At 50.8% G+C, this 20,294-nt stretch overlaps 2 protein-coding genes and 1 long non-coding RNA gene across 4 annotated transcripts; 2 read left to right on the forward strand and 1 right to left on the reverse strand.

The window, feature by feature from the left end:
• Window positions 1–86: 86 nt before the first annotated feature.
• On the reverse strand, window positions 87–1,640 carry LOC120712960. Of its 2 annotated transcripts, none has more exons than XM_039998909.1 (3): window positions 973–1,611; window positions 660–830; window positions 87–560 (listed from the first exon to the last, which is right to left on the reverse strand). In XM_039998909.1, the coding sequence occupies exons 1-3, from the start codon at window positions 1,177–1,179 to the stop codon at window positions 408–410; spliced, it is 531 nt and encodes a 176-aa protein (XP_039854843.1). In that variant the 5' UTR covers window positions 1,180–1,611; the 3' UTR covers window positions 87–407. The 2 variants fall into 2 exon arrangements, with proteins under 2 accessions (XP_039854843.1, XP_039854844.1); XM_039998910.1 differs by having other exon boundaries at window positions 473–560; window positions 660–801; window positions 973–1,640.
• On the forward strand, window positions 1,616–6,989 carry LOC120712961 (nucleotide pyrophosphatase/phosphodiesterase-like). Its single transcript, XM_039998911.1, has 10 exons — window positions 1,616–1,888; window positions 3,699–3,790; window positions 3,921–3,981; window positions 4,158–4,277; window positions 4,496–4,815; window positions 4,975–5,107; window positions 5,181–5,277; window positions 5,547–5,664; window positions 5,764–6,199; window positions 6,379–6,989. The coding sequence occupies exons 1-10, from the start codon at window positions 1,694–1,696 to the stop codon at window positions 6,682–6,684; spliced, it is 1,878 nt and encodes a 625-aa protein (XP_039854845.1). The 5' UTR covers window positions 1,616–1,693; the 3' UTR covers window positions 6,685–6,989.
• Window positions 6,990–8,198: 1,209 nt separating this feature from the next.
• On the forward strand, window positions 8,199–11,972 carry LOC120712962. Its single transcript, XR_005691098.1, has 5 exons — window positions 8,199–8,952; window positions 9,076–9,124; window positions 9,226–9,316; window positions 10,505–10,696; window positions 10,975–11,972. It is a non-coding gene; the product is annotated as an uncharacterized LOC120712962 (long non-coding RNA).
• The last annotated feature ends 8,322 nt before the right edge of the window (window positions 11,973–20,294 follow it).

Consider the following 20,294-nt stretch of genomic DNA (forward strand, 5'->3'; position numbering starts at 1 on the left):
ATTTCTGTAGGTAAAATGGCAACCGAGGGGAGAAAGAGGCACACTTTATCGCAGCTTGAACATTAAAACGATCCAAAGAGTGCTGCTGCATGAAACATTACATTAGTATATAGGAGTTAGGTACCTAGGAACACATTATAAGCTGTCCAGTGTCCACACGTGAAGACATACCTTCCCTTCCCAGCAATGTAAATGGAAGAATCAGTTTAAGTATGCCACGGCACCGATACCAGCAATGGACTTAAAAACATGTAGTAGTATCAATTTACAAGTCGTCAAGACTCAGGAACATCCTTTCAATTTACAACAATAGTTTAGCCTGATCAGATCTTTCATCCTAGAGCACTAGATATCAGTTCACTGATTCAGGTAAACACTTGAGAGGATAGTGATCATCCGGCTTCAAGTTAAGAAATATTTCTTAAGTGTAGAACATCCATGAAAAAATCATCACACCACATTGCTCCATCTACCTCTGCATCAGAAGCAGCTGGCTGCTCTGATGTGTCTCCATTCTGGTTCAACTGACATTCTGCAGTGCCTGTATGTGGGGTAGATGCCTACAGAAGAAACCCCACGCGTTAGAATGAGCAGAACGTGATCGAGATAACGGTAAGCAGATACCATCTAAACATCAGATCACCGTGTCAGCTCCTCACCTGATCCTTTGAAGCATCCTCCTGCCACTCTGGCTGGAACTTCTGCAGCAGCAACGTGAGCAGCTTCTGCAACTCGGGCGGCACCTCGTCGGGGAAGAGCTTGGGGATGTCGTCCTTGGAGACGTCCTCGCTGGCGCACCGCCTGATCAGTATCCTCAGGCACACGAGCAGCTGCAGCGGAGGTCGAAGAAGAACAGAGTTGAGTAAGTTGGGGACACTGAACATTCTGAACTCGCAACAACCGCGACGGCATGACAGCGACAGCGCGGAAAGGAGGCGCGGGGGAGGAGAAAAGGTAGGTGGGGGTGCTTACGGGGTCGATCTCGGCGTAGGAGGCGAGCTGGAGGGCGTCGCGGACCACGGCGCGGTCGGCGGCGTCGAGGCCGGTGCGGCGGGTGCGCCAGAGCGCCTGCAGGATGTACTCCAGCGACTCCTTGGACCCCGCGCGCGCCAGCAGGTGGAGGTGCTTGTGCCCCCACAGCGCCGCCGCCGCCGCTGGCGCGCGGCGCTCGCGCTCCATCACCGCACCGGCCGGGGTTCGGTTCCGCCGCCGCCGCGGGGCGGGACCCAGCGGTGGTGGAAGAGGAAGAGAGGTTTCGGTTCGGTAGTGGTGGGCCGGAAAAGCAGCCCATGAGGTATGAGGAAACCAGCCCAATTACAGGTGCCGGATAACGCGGGCGTGGATTTGATATTTGAAGGATCGGTTTCATCCGAAACGAAGAATTCGCCAAGAATTCGCATGTCTCGTTGTTAAATTTTGAAAGATTTGTGATTTGGAAGTCAAATATTAAAAGACGTGCAAATTTAAATTCAGAAACTGGAATTTCTCCACGATCGCGTGGCAATTCCTCCGTCGAGCCGTCTCTGTCTTTCTTTCTCTCCCCTCCCCCGCGCCGGGCGCTGCAATTGGCTGATTGGCAATCGCCACTTGTACATAAGAAGGCCAGCAGGCCACTGCGCCCTTCACTTCAGCAGCGACGAGCCGACGGCCAGCAAAACAGAGACACAAGTGGCGAGCTACCTTGCTGCTTCCCATGGGGAGGAGAGACGCCGCGGCAGCTCTGGCGGTGGTGCTGGCTGCCGCGGCGGCGGCGGCGGTGATTAGAGCGTCGTCGTCGTCGCCGGCGGAAGGGTTCCAGCCGCTGTCCAAGATCGCTGTCCACAGGTCCACCGTCGAGATGCAGCCGTCGGCGTACGTGCGGGCGACGCCGTTGCTGCTCGGCGAGCAGGTACGCGCACGCTCAGCTCGATCGCCACCGTCGGCGCTCGCTAGTGGGCCGGGCTCCCTGTGCTTCTTCTTCATTCACCTACCTGTCGCTAGCTTCATTTGTTGTGCACAAACGTTTCCGTCATCCAGCTAGCAGAGGTCGAAATAAACAGTGTCAGCTTTGGCCTAGCGCCACGTAATTCCTATCTCAGTCTCGTGCCTTGTTTCTTGCGAGTTTGAGCGTTGTTTTTTTTTCATGTAATTTCTTCATAGTGAATTGTAAAACTCGGCTTCCCCCTCTGATATGGTTTGACAGCGCTCCTGCCGTTTTCTTTAACAAATACTTTGCCACTGAAATTAATTAGTAGTATACGTGTTACAACAGACAGTACTAGCGGTAAACATATACTAACAATAGATTAGGTTTAATAAATTCATCTCGTAAATTAGCATCCATTTAAGTAATAGTTTTTTTTAATTAGTCTATATTTAATAATTTTAATTATTATCCAAACCTTTGATATGACGTGACTAAAGTTTTAGTACTTAGAAATCCAAACAATTTACAGGAACGATCAATATTGTTTTCCCCTTTAAAAGTCTGTCTCTTTTCCACAGTTCGTCAGTTCATGTGCTACGACAAGGACAGCGAGCGCGAGATCTGGTCCTAGCTGGTAGATATTTGTTTGCTTCGTCTTGAGGTTAGAGTACGTATCCAACTTCTCGTCCACGTTCATGGCGTATCGGCGTCTACCTCTGCCGATCGTGCCATCATGTCGACATGTTCATCCCATCGTTCGTCGTCTGCAGTAGGTTTCGGTCGACAAACCAATAACCATCCCTGTTTTAATGCACGACGAACCTTCACGATCAGTGGGGCCACAAAGACTGTGATGAGCAAAGTTTTTGTTTCTTTGGAAAAAAAATCAGAGCAACCCATTGCAGTAATTTGTTGCTTGTTAGCTACGGTAACATTCGCTTTGAACAGTGTGTCTAATAAAAACAGACCACTTGTGTTTAGAATATTTTAATTAAACTAGCATAGTGCCAGTGCGTTGCTACCGGTTATATAACTTTTACCCAGACCTACATGAGACCACTAATTTTGTGTTGACCACCAATTGTGTGCTCTTTCACTCGTGTACAAGTCGTGACGTGACCGTCCGAGGTATCGATTGTTCGGGTTCCGATGGGATTCGGATTGATTTGTTCTAGTCCCATTGATTTATTCCGGTTCCTATTAGAATTCTGATTGACGGACCATGGAATCATTGCTCGCTTTAGAAATAACTAGGCAATTATGTTCGTGCGCTGCTATGGACAAAGTTGGTATAAGTATCGGGTACATATTAGTGCCCGTGTGTTATATTAATTTATAGGGAGCTACGTGATCGAGTCGTGGACGGAGAGGGTTGGTCCGACTCGCATACGAGATGGACTAAGGCCCACCTGTCAATAACACAAACAGACCAAACCAACATACCAAACCAAAAAATTGAGTGAAAACTTTACTCGCTTTAATAATAGATATAGATATAGAAATAGAGAAGAGATAAAAATATTTAACACCTGTACCGAGTCGAGGACTCAAAATCGGATAGCTAGTCAAGATACACTAAAAGAAACATTAGCATATTTTGATTTTTTTTACTGAACTGTTCTGCTTTGTACAAACATTGTAAAAGAGATATGTTGATGTATCGACGCAAACTTGGCAAATCAATGAGCTAAAAACGTGGATCATCCCTCATATATGACATACAATGCGATAACTACACAATCATTTGACAGTGTACATGACATGCTGCTTCTCAAACTTGAGTATCTGACAGGGAGAAGACACTGAATGGGTGACGGTGAAGTACGGCTGGACAAGCCCGTCCGTCGACGACTGGATCGCCGTTTTCTCTCCAGCAGATTTCGTGTAAGCTTGATCGATCAAAATTGTTCTTCGTCCCATAGGCATTTCAAACGACGTAGCACGAGTTCAGTTGGCAGCTAGTCGAGATCAATGACTGACACCTCATGATCGTCGTGGATTCATGGTGTGGCAGCTCGGGCACGTGCCCTAATCCAGCGAGAGACCCACCGCTCCTCTGCACGGCTCCTATCAAGGTCACGTTGCTTCCTTTTTTTTTTTTGAGGATATCAAGGTTACTTTGCACTCATCAAACTCTAATCTTCGTGTTTTTGCTCGCTTATTAAGTAACCATAGGGAAATAAATTTACAGCATCTGAATTTAATCTGTACTTTTTTTTTCTTACTGAAACTTATTGCTGCATGGTTGCAGTATCAGTATGCCAATTACTCGGCGAACTACATCTATTGGGGCAAGGGCAGCGTCCGATTCCAGCTCATCAACCAGCGCTACAACTTTTCCTTCGCCCTCTTCACCGGCGGTCTCGAGAACGTATGTGACCTCTCATCCGATCTCTACATCTTTGGCCATCATGTTAATTGTAAAATTATCAAATTTTTCATGCGACTTGGATGTTTATCTAGTGGTTCAGATTAAAGTTTACACGGCTTGGACGAAAAAGTTAGTTGACACCTAATATGTTAAACTGGTCGGTGCATGCAGTTCAATTCTAACTTATACGCCGTCTCATTGCATCGAGATCCCTGCAGCCGAAGCTGATCGCGGTGTTGGAGCCGATCTCGTTCAAGAACCCCAAGGCGCCCGTGTTCCCGCGCCTTGCGCAGGGCAAGACCCACGACGTGATGGCGGTGACATGGACCATCGGCTACGACATCAGTGAGGCGTACCCGTTCGTGGAGTGGGGCGCGGTCGGCGGCGGCGCCGCCGCCCAGCCCGCCGCGCGGTCGCCCGCCGGGACTCTCACCTTCAGCCGCGGCAGCATGTGCGGCGAGCCGGCGCGCACCGTCGGGTGGAGGGAGCCCGGCTTCATCCACACCGCGTTCATGAGGAATCTCTGGCCCAACAAGGAGTGAGTACACTACTTGGCACGAGACATGTCCTCTGCAGTGCTTGTAGGATGAGCAGTTAGTTGTTGTCAGATATGATTTGCGGTTCAGACTTCTCGAGACAAGTTGCCAACGTGTCACAATTTGTCCTCCGTCTGTTGGGCATTTGCGTGTGATTTCAGGTACTACTACAAGATTGGGCACGAGCTGCAGGACGGGTCCGTCGTGTGGGGCAAGCCCTACACGTTCCGTGCTCCGCCGTCGCCGGGGCAGAACTCCCTGCAGCGCGTCATCGTCTTCGGCGACATGGGAAAGGTGACCAAATCTCTGACGATGATGGTTTCTTCAGCTCTGATCCACTTGCATTGTAACACCATCGTAATGGCAGGCGGAGAGGGACGGGTCGAACGAGTTCGCGAACTACCAGCCGGGGTCGCTGAACACGACTGACACGCTGGTCAAGGATCTGGACAACTATGACGGGTGTGTTTAGTTCCCACAAAATTTCTAAACTTTTCAAACTTTCCATCACATCGAAACATTAAATATAGCAAATAATCCATGCATGGAGTACTAAATGTAGTTAAATAAAAAAATTAATTATATAGTTTTGATGTACGTTGCAAGACGAATTTTTTGAGCCTAGTTAGGTCATGATAGGACAATATTTACCAAAAACAAACGAAAAGTGCTACAATATACTACAGTAACCAATGCGACTTTTTCTCCCACCTTTTTCCCCATCTAAACACAGCCGACATCGTCTTCCACATCGGCGACCTGCCCTACGCCAACGGCTACGTCTCCCAGTGGGACCAGTTCACCGCACAGGTCGCGCCCATCACCGCCGAGAAGCCCTACATGATCGCAAGGTACAGTCAGATTGTCAGGTCTCAGTCTCACACATTTTTCTTTTCTGAAAATTAAAATTCTGCATCTCAAATCTGTGCGTGCGTGCGTGTCTCGTGCAGCGGCAACCATGAGAGGGACTGGCCCAACACCGGCGGCTTCTTCGACGTCAAGGACTCCGGCGGCGAGTGCGGCGTGCCGGCGGAGACCTACTACTACTACCCGGCGGAGAACCGGGCCAACTTCTGGTACAAGGTGGACTACGGGATGTTCCGGTTCTGCGTCGGCGACTCGGAGCACGATTGGCGGGAGGGCACGCCGCAGCACGCGTTCATCGAGCGCTGCCTCTCGACGGTGGACCGGAAGCACCAGCCGTGGCTCGTCTTCGCGGCGCACCGCGTGCTGGGCTACTCCTCCAACGACTGGTACGCCATGGAGGGCGCCTTCGAGGAGCCCGAGGGCCGCGAGAGCCTGCAGAGGCTCTGGCAGAAGTACCGCGTTGACATCGCCTTCTTCGGCCACGTCCACAACTACGAGAGGACCTGCCCCGTCTACCAGGTAACCAAGGGTCGGATTCTAAAAGAACTGGACTATAATTTTATGCTAAAAATATATAAATAATTCAAGTTGGACCGTAAAGAGATCACTGGAGCCTATAAGTTACCACCCTACATGAAACGAATAATTCTTCCGATTCTTGAAAGCCTAAAGTCTTACACTTACACTGAAACGAGCAGAGCCGGTGCATGACCAGCGAGAAGAGCCGCTACTCGGGGACGATGAACGGGACCATCTTCGTGGTGGCCGGCGGCGGCGGGAGCCACCTGTCGGACTACACGACGGCGATCCCCAGGTGGAGCATCTTCCGCGACCGGGACTTCGGGTTCGTGAAGCTCACGGCGTTCAACCACTCGTCGCTGCTGTTCGAGTACAAGAGGAGCAGCGACGGCAAGGTCTACGACTCCTTCACCGTGGACAGGGACTACCGGGACGTGCTCAGCTGCGTGCACGACAGCTGCTTCCCCACGACGCTGGCCACCTGACAACCGTCGCCGTGCTGGGTGCTGCGACTGCGAGAAGTAGGGTGGCGCTGGCGATGTCTCTCTCGGTAACATGGAACTTTGGTTTCTGTATAGCTTCTGTCATCGTCATTGGCAAATGGCAATAAACTTGCCCAGCGATTGGTCAGTGATCTTTATTTTTTACTGTCAGAGATGTGGCCTAATGTTTTCATTAGGAAGTGAAAATTAAAAATAAAAACATTCACACCAAGGCTCAACAGAGCAGGAGACTAGACCTTTTTTTTTTGGAAGAACACTGATGATCTAAGTTTACCCCATCGGATTAAGGATCTGTGGCCTTGATTTAAAGTTTGCATAGTTGCACAGGACCCATGGTTTGCACAGGATCCGTCGCCTTCTTTTTTTTGTTCTACATGTGATCGATGCAAGGTGCTTCCTAGGTGACACCTTTGGCATTGACAAATTACGTCCTCTACTGCGTTTGTTCTATAAATACGAGCCCATCCGCATCCATTGCTCTGCACAAGGTAGAAGAGAAGAGGGCTCAAGTAGAACTGTAGAAGTAGTAGTTGCAACAGAGGTTCACCTGCGGCCGCAGAGGGGAGGAGGAGGACGACGAGAAGCGAGCGAGCGAGAATGTACAACGCGCCACCGCCGCAGGACATGTCCTACTACGACCACTGCCAGAAGCGCCACGAGGAGAAGGGCTGCCTCTACGCCTGGTGAGCTAGACGACACCCTTCTCCTTTCGCTGCTGTTAGTTCAGTCGTGCAGTCAGTTTGGCTACCGGGTTTCAGAGCTAGGGAGCTGCAGGGGTTCTGATCGAGAGCCAGTAGTTCAGCACATGTTCATCAGAATTCTGAATCCAGCAAAGCGTCCGCGGCCTGAAGAAACGGTGACGCGAACGACTTGTTGAATCCGACAACAATAAGCTTGCCAGTCAATCGCGCGGCCGCGGCTTGCACGAAGTGCGATCGATAGCAGGCAGGTTAGGCACCGCGCCGCGGAGACGCTCTGGCTGCGCCGCCGCCGTCTGCGGCCTGGACGGCTGGACCTCCTCCGTGGGCGGAGAGGAAGCACCGATCTTGGTTCCTCGACAGACAGCGACGCTGTGTTCTCCGTGGCGGTGTGGCTCTTCCTGCCGTGCCGCGCTCTCAAGATCCACCGCACGCCGCCAAGCCGCGCACGCTTGGCACGGCCGTCCAGCCGCCACGCCCTCAGCAAACCTAGTCCGCCACCCACCCAGCGGCCCAAGGCGTCCACCAGTACACGCCCAGAGCTGCCGTCCGTCGGCGCGCGCCGCCGCGGCGGCGTCCACGCCGTTGATACGATGACGGCATCATGTCCGTGGCAAGCTGGATTGCTGGAACACGTCGCGAACAATTCTGGGCCCGGGAAACAGGGCGGCGGAGACCTGGACGCCGGGGCGGCGCGGCCGTGTCGCCAATGGCGCCTGCTGGGTCAGACCGCAGGGTGGACGGTATTTCGTCTACCGTCCCCTCCAGACCGTTGGATCGGAAGTGTGCGGTTGAGATCGCCGCAGATAGGGAGCGAGGCCCGCACGCACGCCGTCCGCGCGACGTGCTGCCTGCCGTCGTCCCCTTCGACGAAGCGCTGCCACTGCCAGGCCAGCGGCATCTGCGAGCATCACGCCGGCTCCGGCACCTGCGCGGCGGCACCGGTGACTCCGTTCGCTTCCACGCCGTGGGCAGGCCGGTGGCGCCGGGCGCGGCCATCCCCTCGCGAGCGCGCCGCCGGACAGTAGCTTCCTCCCGTGCCTCGTCTTGAACGCGCGCCTCCACACGGCGCTCGAATGACGTCGAGGAAGCACGCCGTGGTGATGCGGCGGCGGCGCACCATGCACGGACCATGTGCAGAGGGGGGGGGGGGCATGAGGAGAAGGGATGCATCTACGCATTGGTAGAATCCGATTCAGTTTCAGAGTTCAGCATCCGTTACGTACATGGCCTGAAACTTCAGCTGGCTGATCGTTCACTCTTTACCTTTCCACCTTGTTTCCCCATCTAACATTCACTACCATTATTCACTCACGGTATCATTTGACTTTAATTATTTGGACTTGAAATCGTTGATCAATCGTTAAGCATCTTGCTCTGAAAGTTTTCTTTGTGCTGAACTAACTCTCCTCCCTCTCTTGTGTCTGCTCAACTGCCTATCACTCGTAGCAACTCCATACAGTTCTGGATATAGCCATCGAAACAAATGAAGACAATCAGTGACTCCATAGGGAATCAAACAATACTGACAATGTCATGCAGCAATTTTCAGGTACCATTGTCTTAACCAAACTTTTGGATACTCTATTATATGATATAAATAGTCTACCTTTTGTTACCTACAACTTGGGATATCATTTTTATTGCTAATTTCTTTCATGACTTCATTTTACAGTCACTGCTTTGTTCAATACAAGACAGCCTACTATTCATTTTATCTCCCTGTAAGAGTCATAATAATTCCATATGTTCCTTTCAATTGTCTGGATGGTACTCTTTGCATTTAATAAGATGTCTCTGCTAACAATACTATACTCCATTCAAGGTTCCATGTGCACTTCTGCTGGCTGGTGAGAACTTGGAATGGTGATGTACAGAACATTCTTGTTGAAATGGGAACATAATTTCGAGTCCAGGTAATGCTCTTGTTTTTTCTAGGTGGAATAATATGAACTGTGTGTTGGGTTCTTTTCTTAGTAGACGCCCAAACAGGGAGCATAAATTAAAGAAAAATAGAATAGCAAGTGAGCAGTAAATTCTCTAGTAATTAACCAGAAAATTCAAACCGTACAAAAGTGGAGGAGAGGGGCTATTTATTGTCAGGGCCTCCACCCTGTTATTCCTAAAATGCCCCTCCCCAACTCACTTCCAGCTCACTTTTTACTGGGTCCATCGTAATTACAGAGGGTAAGAGTGTACAAATCGGACCTTCTCACGTGTTCACGTTTATCACGCACACATGCACGCTACACGAAGGTTCCTGCGTCCTTCGTCAGAGCTTCTGGCCCCATGGTTCTTCTTCTTCGGGCGGCTCAAACCTTCGGAGGCCTGAGCCCACAAGTCGCGGGCTTCACCATGCCGTTCGCTTCCTTCGGGCGATGAAAGGTCTGCTGGCACCGTTCGGTTTCTTAACCGCTCGGAGGTGATGCTTGAGCTGATTCGTGAGAAGGTCCGATTTGTACACTCTTACCCTCTATAATTACGTTGTACCCAGTAAAAAGTGAGCTGGAAATGAGTTGGGGAGGGGCATTCTAGGAATAACAGGGTGGAGGCCCTAAATAGCCCCTCTCCACTTTTGTACAGTTTGGATTTTCTGGTTAATTACTACAGAATTTACTGCTCACTTGCTATTCTATTTCCCTTTCGTTTATGCTCCTTGTTTGGGAGTCTACTAAGAAGAACCCAACAGCGGCATCGGACCTTCTCACGTGTTCAACGCACGCTACATGAAGGTTCCTGCGTCCTTCGTCAGAGCTTCTGGCCCCATGGTTCTTCTTCTTTGGGCGGCTTGAACCTTCGGAGGCCTGAGCCCACAAGTCGCGGGCTTCACCATGCCGTTCGCTTCCTTCGGGCGATGACAGGTCTGCTGGCACCGTTCAGTTTCTTAACCGCTCGGAGGTGATGCTTGGGCTGATTAGCGACGTGGCGCATCGATCATATCCTTCGGCTTGCGATTCTGGTGAGGCCACCGCCCTGCCTGCAATCTTGTAGCCAAAATGGGAGATAGTTTTTTACATCGAGGGCAACCTTCAGGAGCTGTCCCGAAGGTGGCAATCCCCAACACTGTCTATATTGAACTACATCTGATTGGTATTCATCTACAGGATGATTATCTAGATTGTTTTGGTGATCATGAATTCATTGGCAAGATTGAAAGGAACATATAGATAGTCATTAGTCAATAACATAAATCCTTCACCAGGGTTATCTCGGAGGTCTGCTTCGAGCTCTGGTGGTTCTGGACACGGGTTTATACCATTGGATCCAGAAGTGCAATTGCCATTAGGAAGTGGAAGGTGACTGTTCACTTGTAGTAATAGCAACATGTCACATATATTGGTACTCTGAACTATGGCTATGTGATCTTTTGGCACTGAAAGAACTTGGCCATCTAAAGAATGTTTTCATTTTCACAAAAAAATACCCTCCTTTAGTATATGCTTGAAAGGGCAGAAACTGAAGTGTAAAGTCTCCTTGATGAAGTGTCAGGCAAACAGAAAAATGTTTAGCTCCATAAGGTCCTTCAGTATCTCGGTTAGGTTCTTATAGTGCCCGTGCCATGGTTATTGAGCAGGTCCAAGAGGCAACATTCATCTGGAAGAAGCTTGGGGAATCTTGATCCAGTTGATGAAGGACTTTCCACTGGAGCAAGAAGTGAGGGACTTCAAGATGAGAAGACTTATTAATTACTCGTGGTCTTGGTAGCGATAACAGAAGCACCATTCTTTTGTTCTCTGTTACGTGGTAGACTTGGCAATTTGCTTACTTAAATATGTATATGTAGAATATTTTAGAACATACTTGTAGATTTAATGTCAGAAATTAAATGACTGAAGATGATCTGAAAGTTAGAATTTGTTATCTTCCACATCTGCAGTATATGCTATGCTGCTTACTGTCCATAAATAGCATGGCTGCCAGTTACCAAATTCTTTGAGTGATTTGACACACATGATTTTTCTTCCATGCATATGTGTGCAGTGCATACAAATTCTTGAGATAATTAAATCAGACTTGCCTGCCTTGTGTTCTTCTTTTGTCTTACAGAGATGAAAGATGTCATGGAATTATCCAAGAAAGCACGGCTTGATCTTTCCTCTACTGCTCAGCCTGTAAAACCGTTCAACAAACCTGCAGCCAGAGCTCCTGAGGATAAGCCTGCTGGAAATATTCCATCTGCAGAGAAGAGTCAAATTCCTCCAACATGGCTGAAAATTTCATGCACAGTATAGGTGGGGATGTATTGATCAAGCCTGATAACTCAGACACTGCAGCACATATGTCTGCGGTGTATATCAAAGTACACATTAGCTTGCATTGCAGTGCCCAAGGCGTCTGTGGTTGACACGCCAACAAATATGCGTACATATTTTGCACCGTACTTGATAGATAGAATGATACTTGGGATACTAAGTTGACGGATTTTGTGGCTTGGAGTTCTGGTTGTCAGGTAGCATCTTCTATATATTGTTCATTGATGACGAGCAATTTCTAATGTTTCTGTTGGTTGTGATAATAAGCATTTAGGGGTTGGGGATCCCTGTTGATAAATTGGTTGTCCAATTCAAATTATTTATTGGATTTTTTACAGATATGTCCTTGCCTCGTGTTTACCTTTATTATATTACTGCTTATTATTTTTATAGATATAATTTTTTATTTGTTATAATATAATTTTGTAGTCTAGCTTTCTAAATTATGCCTATTGGATGTTGACTTGATGGGTAATGTTTTTTTAAATAAAAAACACTTTTCTTTTAAACACGTGTCTGGGCACGTCCGCCGTAATGAATAAATTTGAGAAGTTAAAGTAATTGTATATATTTTTTATCTACCCATTTGATGCTCACTAAAAGATGATGTGGACACAAGGGGGTCGCCATATTGCAATACACAGACGACACCATCATCTGCCTAAAAGATGATGTGGACATGTCAGGAAATATGAAACTTCTTCTTTACCTATATGAGCTAATGTCTGGCTTAAAAATAAACTTTGGCAAAAGTGAAATCATCATGATCCATGGAGATGATATAAAACACAACATGTATGCTAACATTTTTAATTGCCAACTTGGTACTTTCCCAATAAAATATCTGGGTGTTTCTGTCAGCCCAAGTAGGCTCCATGTCAAGGATTGGGCCATATTAGAGAACAAGAATGCAAAAAAACTCTCCTCATGGAAGGGAAATTCCCTCTCCATTGCTGGTAGGATTGTTTTAATCAACTCAAGCTTATCAAGCGCATTCATTACCATATGTCGATGTACCTCTTACCAAAAACAACATCACAGACTCTTGACAAACAAAGGAGAAAATTCCTTTGGCAAGGTAACAGCTCCAGAAAGAAATATTGTCTAATAAGATGGGAGATTGTCTGTAAGAGTAAGAAAAAAGGTGGCCTGGGGATCAAAAATATCAAAAAAAAATGAATGTCTGCCTGCTGTGTAAGTGGTGGTGGAGACTGAAAAATGAGGAAGGCTTATGGCAGAACATTATAAGAGCCAAATATGTGAAAGGGTCCCCTATTGGTGCCATCAAACACAAACCTAATGATTCCCCTGTCTGGACTGATCTACTCAAGATCAGGCATCTCTACCTGAGAAATAGGACTGTAAAAGTAAACAATGGACAATCTGTCCTATTTTGGGAGGAAGCATGGTTGAAGGATCAATTCCTTTGCATCTTACACCCTGTTCTCTATGATATTTGTTATGACAAATATGTATCTGTTCATACTGTGCTGTTGAGAGGGGCTCAGCTAAATTTTTCCAGATGGCTCCCCACAATCATGTTTGACTCTTGGCTTACTATAATAAATGAAGTTTTCTCATATTCCTAAAACAACTCGCATGATCTGATACTCTGGAAGAATGGCATAAAAGGCACGTTCTCTACTAAATCTGCCTATGACTCTATCACCTCCACTGATTCTGGGCAAACTTTCTCATATATTTGGTCGTCCAAAATCCCTCTTAGAATAAAGTTCTTTATGTGGCTTGTGGAGAATGGTGCTATCTTAACTAAAGATAACATGATCAAAATAAATTGGTCGGGAAGCCCTTCCTATTTCTTCTGTTCAGCCGATGAAAATATAGAACACTTATTCTTCACTTGTCCTATCGCCAAGGTGATCTGGGGGATGGTCGGTACTAGTATTGGAGCAAATAATATACCTAGTACTCTAATACAATATAAAAAATGGATACGTCGCTGGCTGCCTGATGGTAGCTCGATTTACACTTTTGGGCTCTCCGCTATATGCTGGGCAATATGGAAACGACGAAATGAGGCGTGCTTTGACAATAAGCTCCTTAGAAGTCCAACTGAAATCATTACATATGCTTGTGCTCTTATGTCTTATTGGTCAGGTTTGTATAGCCCGGAGATGCAAGGCAAGATCCTAGAGGGCGTGAAGACTCTTCTCTCCTGTGTCCACTGGGCGTCGGCGCAACCAAGGCGTCCCCCTCCACTGTTGTTGCTCAACTCAACACCGTCCCAGGCGTCGCAAGAAGAGACATCGGAAGATGAGGAGTGATATCCACCCTTCAGTTTTTGGGACTTCTGTTGCTCTCGTTCTATCTCTGTCTGATAAAGTACCGTGACTTGTGGTCTGTAATAAGAGAGCATAGCCTAGGAATCCTAGGTTAAGGGATGGCAAACCTGGGCCCTGCAAGGTCTGAATTTCAGTCCTGCTCGGACCCTTCCGTTTTATTGTCTTCCCCCTTATCTCTTTCCTCCCCTATCTCCCGCTCCCTTCAGTTTGAACGACTGTTATTTCCATTGTATAATGGAAATGGAGTTATCCTCGATTCAAAAAAAATTGATGCTCACTAACACGAGATATATATTATTGATTTGTCCACTTAGCTATATTCTTGATGAAATTCTTATAACATGGAGTACATTAGGTTTCTATAGAGGTGATGTACAATTAGTTTCAAACACTTGCCTGGGCACGTGCATCCCAACTAGTATGATTAAAATATGTCGCATATACGGACAATTTTGACACAAATAACACAGTGGTGTAATGTACACAAGTTCATCTCTTTCCAATATTTTATCCTAACACAAAAATCATCGGCAATTTGTTTGTTTCTAATGACTAGCAACTTAGATCATAGCTTAGACTTGAGAAAGCGAAAAATACAACAGCCTGACTTGAGAAAGTGCAATTTACTTTTTTTTTGCGAACGTGCCTGTATTATTTCATTAAGAGGAAAGACAAAAGTGCAATTTACAGGATGTACGGACTTGACTAAAACGCAATTTCTACATCAATAAGTAGGCCAAATACTCACACATCAGCAAATTGGCCTGAGGAATGTTAATCAGTGAGCAATTCGCCATTGACAAAACTTGGAGGAGCATCTTCGAGAGTACTGGAAGAAGACATGGGATGGACGACAGCACCTGACTAATTCAGCATTTCGTCGAGCCTCCTGCATTCAGCATTCATCCAATGATCTGATGGATGTTCGTATGCGCAACAATCATTTCTCATTTCACAGATCCCTACTTGTCGATGCTGCTCACTCTCTCGGCCTGAAGAGGAAAAGAGCACGGACGCAGCACTGAGCTAGCTTGCTTGTTCCTTCCTCGAACGCTGCCGTGTGCCATGCCGCCGCCCTCTCTTTGAGGCCCCACGCCGCCACTTCTGCAGCGCACCCCCGCCGCCCGGCCGTCGAATGCGCGCCCACCAGCACACACGCCCAGCGGCCACCAGAGGAGCCGCCCGTAGATCAAGCGGCGTGCGCCGCCGGCGACCACCGCGGCGATGCGATGGAGGTAATCGGCGACGGAACCTTCTACCTGGAAAACTAGAGCACGTCGCCGACTAGGAAACCGGGCGGTGGAGACCTGGACGGCGCCGCGGGGTGGGCAGGGCGGGACCCCGGGGTGGACGGTACTCAGTCTAGCGTCCGGGGGTGGACGGTAAATAAAATACCGTCCACTCCTCGGCCGCTCCCGGTCGTTGGATCGGGTTTGTACGATCGTGATCGGCACAGATGCTAGCGCCGCCCCGTCCACTTTCCTCTCGCGACGCCCTGCCCGCCGTTCCGGCCGTTTGACCAAACGCCGAGCTCTGACATATACTATATCGATCCATGGACAGTTGCAGACTCCAAATCGATCTCCTGCTCTTGCATCGCCAGTGCCCGTCCAGTCCATCTGGGCCCAGCAGCTCCAGCGCTGCACGGAGCTCGCCGACGGCGTCCACCCATGGCAATTGATGGCCGCACCATCTCCCTGGAAAACTGGAACACCTCGCCATCTATTCTGATCACGGGAGTCGAGCGGTGGAGCCCTGGACGGCGCGGCGCGGCGACCGTGCTGCCCATGGCGCCGGCCGGGTCGGACACCAAGCGAGGACGGCACTTCGTCTACCGTCCGGGGGTGGACGGTAAATGAAATACCGTCCACCCCTGGACCTATCCCGAGCGTTGGATCGGGCATGTGCGGCCGAGATCGGCCGGGGCGGATGGGGAGCCAAACAGGCCCTCGCCGGTTTCCTCGCGCTCGCACGCACGCAGCACGCAGTAGCGGGACGTGCTGCCTGCCGTCGTCCCCTTCGACGAAACCCTGCGCGTAGCTCGCCACAGCCGGCGCCCGTGTGGGCGTTGAATCGCTGCACGAGCTTCAGCGATGAGGGAAGGCGCGGCGTGGCAGCGGAGGCGGCTGCCAGCGGCAGCCGCGAGCAGCACGCCGGCGCCGGCACCTGCGATCAGGCGGCGGCGCACGATCATCCACGTGTTTCGTGCCACCGCTGAAGAACACGCCGATCCGGGCGATTAGCTCCATCAGCACGCGCTGCCGCACCTCGCCATCGTGCGCCCACGCGCCGGCTTCAAAGTTCAAACAGCGCCGCTGCCGCGACGGTGTGCGGCCACCGGGCATTATTTTTAGTCGAATGCCCTTTGAACTCAATGGAAGTCGCAACATGGTAATAACCTTGGACTTTTGCCATCAGCTTCTGGCAAGCAAGCTACCAACCTAACACAGCGGTGCAAGGCGTCCACCAGTGCACGCCCAGAGCAGCCGTCGTCCGTCCAACTGCACGCGCCGCCGCGACGGCGTCCACGCCGTCGATACGACGAAGACAGACGACGACGGCACCATGTCCCCGGAAACCTGGAACACGTCGAGAACAATTATAGGCCCGGGAAACGGGGCGGCGGAGACCTGGACGGCGGGGCGGGGCGGCCGTGCTGCCATGGCGCCGGCCGGGTCGGCTCCCAGAGGGGACGGTACTTTGACTACCGTCCAGGGGTGGACGGTAAATGAAATACCGTCCACCCCTGGGCCCGTTCTCGACTGTTGGATCAAGTATGTGCGGCTGAGATCGGCGCGGATAGGGAGCGAGGCCCTCTCCGCTCTGACCGACGCCGTCCGTTTGGACTTTCCTCGCTGCAGCCGGCGTCGATCGATTCGCTGCTCCCGGCTGCCGCGACGAGGGACACCGACGCGGCGTGGCGGCGGAGGCTGCTGCTGCCAGCATCCGCGAGCAGCGCGCCGGCAATGGCACCTGCTGCACGATCGACGCCGGAGACGTCGGTTCGCTTCCACGCCGCGTGCAGGCCGGCGGCGCCAGGCGCGGCCGTCACCTCGCGCGCGCCGCTGAGCAGAAGCTTCTTCCTCCCATGCCTCGTTTTGAACCTAGCGCCTCTCCACTCGCCGCACCAATGGCGTCGTGGAAGCGCACCGGGGCGATCCGGCATTCCGGCGGCGGCGCTCACGGCTCATCCATGTTTTCGGTGAACACGCCGGCCCGGGCGATTGGCTCCATCATCAGCCCGCGCTCCATGCACCTCCCTGTCCGCGCGCCGGCGCAATGGCTTCCACCGGGCACTCTTTCTGGAATGCTCTTCGATCCATTCGATCAATGGAAGACACACTGGGAGTAACCTTGGCATTTTGCCATCAGTTTCGAGCAAGCCAGCTGCCAACTGCCAACCTAACACATTACACATACACATTGGCAGGTTCCATTCCATGACACAAATTAAAATCTTGCAGTTTTTTTTAGAGAAAAATCTTGCAGTTTTTTTAGGGCAATTAAAATCTTGCAGTTGCTGCAGGGGCGTTTGTGTGCATCCTTTGTCACGACAGGATACTTGGAATCTGATATAGAGGGCATGGCCTGCCCAGGGCAGTATCCGGTAAATCCTTTCGCTCCCACCTACCGCAGGCATATCGTCGCCAGCTAGCCCACTCAATGACCCAAACCTCATCCTGCCATCCCCTGATATAGAATCCACACTCAATCTCCACAGAGTCTCCCATAATCTTGACAAGGACATAGCAGTGATATCATGACTTGATGAGCGTACAAGGTTAGGTGTAAACAGAATGCGAACTGAAAGCTGGAGACTGCATACGACCTGATCAGGAAGATTTTCAGCCCAAAGAAATACCACACTGAGGATTCAATGACACTGAACCCACCTCACCTTCACAAAAGGGCCCCATGCATGGTCTTTTGACAGAAACAGAGTAAATTAATGACATCATAAGATGATAATACAGGGTCAGATGGCCAATGGGCCGGCCCTGCCTGGCACGGCCCTGTGGTGCTCGGGCCGTCACGGGCCGCCGTGCCGCACGGGCCTTGCTGCTGCAGGCTTCGTGCCTGGCCTTCGGACCAGGCACGACCCGTTGGGCCATTTTCGTGCCGGGCCGGCCCGTGAGCACCGCCCATCCCGTCCAGGCACGGTGGCATGGCGCACCCTTGCGCGGCCACCTCCCCGCGGTCTACCAGAATACCACCACCTGGAGCCGCTCCATCGCCGCGCGCGCCACCGGCGGCCCCGCCTGCCACCGCGTCCGCGAGGTCGTCATCATCCAGCCGCATCGGGAGCAGCTCCCACACGACGCCGCTTTGGAAGATGCCGTCGAGCTCGGCATCGCCGTCGCCGAAGTCGAACGGCAGCGGGAGAAGATCGAGTGGTCGTCCCTGCTGTCGATCCTCTCCATCGCGCCCAGCAACTCCCGCTCGTCGAGGAATCTGAACATGGCGGCGTCGACATCGGCTCCGGCTCCTAGTCACCGCCTCCGGCCCTCTACCAGCAGTAGCAGCATCTCCAGTTCTCCATCCTTGTCGCCGACGCCCCACTAGGCGATCTCCCTGTCGAGGAAGAGCTCGGCGCCGAAGTCCGCCATGGGAGGCGGCGGCGGGGTAGGGTGGGCGCGCAGGGGAGGTGGGGTGGGGATAGGAGGGGAGGGGAGGGGAATTGGGGAATTGATTGGGATGGTGGACTGGCTGTGCAGCCCTAGCCTTTGGAGCGGGACGTGCTCATGCTGGCCCACGTGCCTGGGGTGTGGCCCAGGCACGGCCTGCTCTCCAAGGCCATGCCAGCCCGGGCCCGTAGGTCACCAGGGCGGGCCATGCTTGGACCGGGCCAAAAAAATGGGCCTCGGGCCGGGCTAACGGACTTGGGCTGCATGGCCATATATAGGTCACATTAGGTGAAGATGTGAGCTGGAAAACCTGGACTATATGTAAATGCAGTGCATCTCTTTCTTTGCTGACTTGCTGATTTACTTTGGGTGTTGTTTCGGACTTTTTTGCTAGACTAGTATGATATATATTTGACCATAGAATCCCATAACCCATAGCTCCAAAGGATTTCCTATTAATTAATTGACTAAAATGGCTTTGGAGGTACAAACCTTGGATGGGAAGGAAACTAAGTCATGGATGCATGCTGCTCAAAAAAAAAGTCATGGATGCATGCAGATGCAGATATAGAAATTAAACCACCTCCACCATTTTTTTTTGTGACGGATCCTGTGCCAACCATGGGCCCTATGCAACTATGCAAACTTTAAATCAAGGCCACAGATCCTTAATCCGATGGCTCCGCACATAGACATGCACGTTTTGCAAAAAAGCACCTGCCGGTCCTCCACCCAAATCAACTAGGACGTCCGTTCGTCTCCCCCATCTGAACCTCGCGCACGATAGCCGCCCAGGGCGATTCGCTCGCCACCGCCCAGGACGCGCTGCCGGCCGGCCGCACGTCCTCTCCGCCGGCACCCTCTGCTCCTGCCCAGCCGCGGCCTCCAGGGGCATCGCCGGCGCCTTCTGCTCCTGCGCCGCCGCCTCCAGGATTTTCGGCGGCCTGCAGCACGCCGCCGCTTCCAGGTGGAGCAGAGCCCTTCGACTACAGCGCGACGCCGTCTCTTCAACTGCAGCGTGACGCCGTTCCTTCACAGCTTAATGGTAGGGGCCCCGCGGTGGTGGCGGTATGGCCTACAATTAATGGCAGACGATTTTTTTTCTCCCACTACATCTAAGGCAGCTTATGCCTCGAAATAAAAACCCAGAAGATGCCCTGCACTGCACTGGAGCTCAATCTGGTTGGTGAAAGTTCCTTGTCCTGGAGACCTGGCCCCAATGCTTGATACGTCACCGGCAACTTCTTCCTACTAATTTGACGTTCCGGATGGTTAGTCTCAGCTCTCTTGCAACTTGCGATCCCTGATGAACAGGGACACGGTATCGCCGTAAGATGGGAGGTAGCTATACCTCTCGCTGACCACAAGCTCCGCGACGTAACATGTCAACAAAATCCGAATTACCATCTGGATTTCACTTAAAAACAACTTTGAAGCCCGAAAAAGTACAACCAGATGAAAATACCCTGCCTTGAGTTCACCAGAATTGCAGGTCGCTGATAGCCAGAAAAGATTTATCGTGGTTAGGAACAAACAAGGACAGCAAAATTTTAAGTTCACGTTACTGAAGTCTGCAGCTAACCGTCAACAAGCAAGCAAGCGATTGTTCTGTTGCATTCAGATCTACCAGCTAGTGGCCACAAAGTGACATTTCGCTCTCCAGAGGGCGCACATGTCCCACAAAGTAAAAGCAGCACCCACTAATGTGGGGCT

The sequence above is a fragment of the Panicum virgatum genome, chromosome 6K (genome assembly GCF_016808335.1).
Source record: "Panicum virgatum strain AP13 chromosome 6K, P.virgatum_v5, whole genome shotgun sequence".
NCBI lineage: Eukaryota > Viridiplantae > Streptophyta > Magnoliopsida > Poales > Poaceae > Panicum > Panicum virgatum.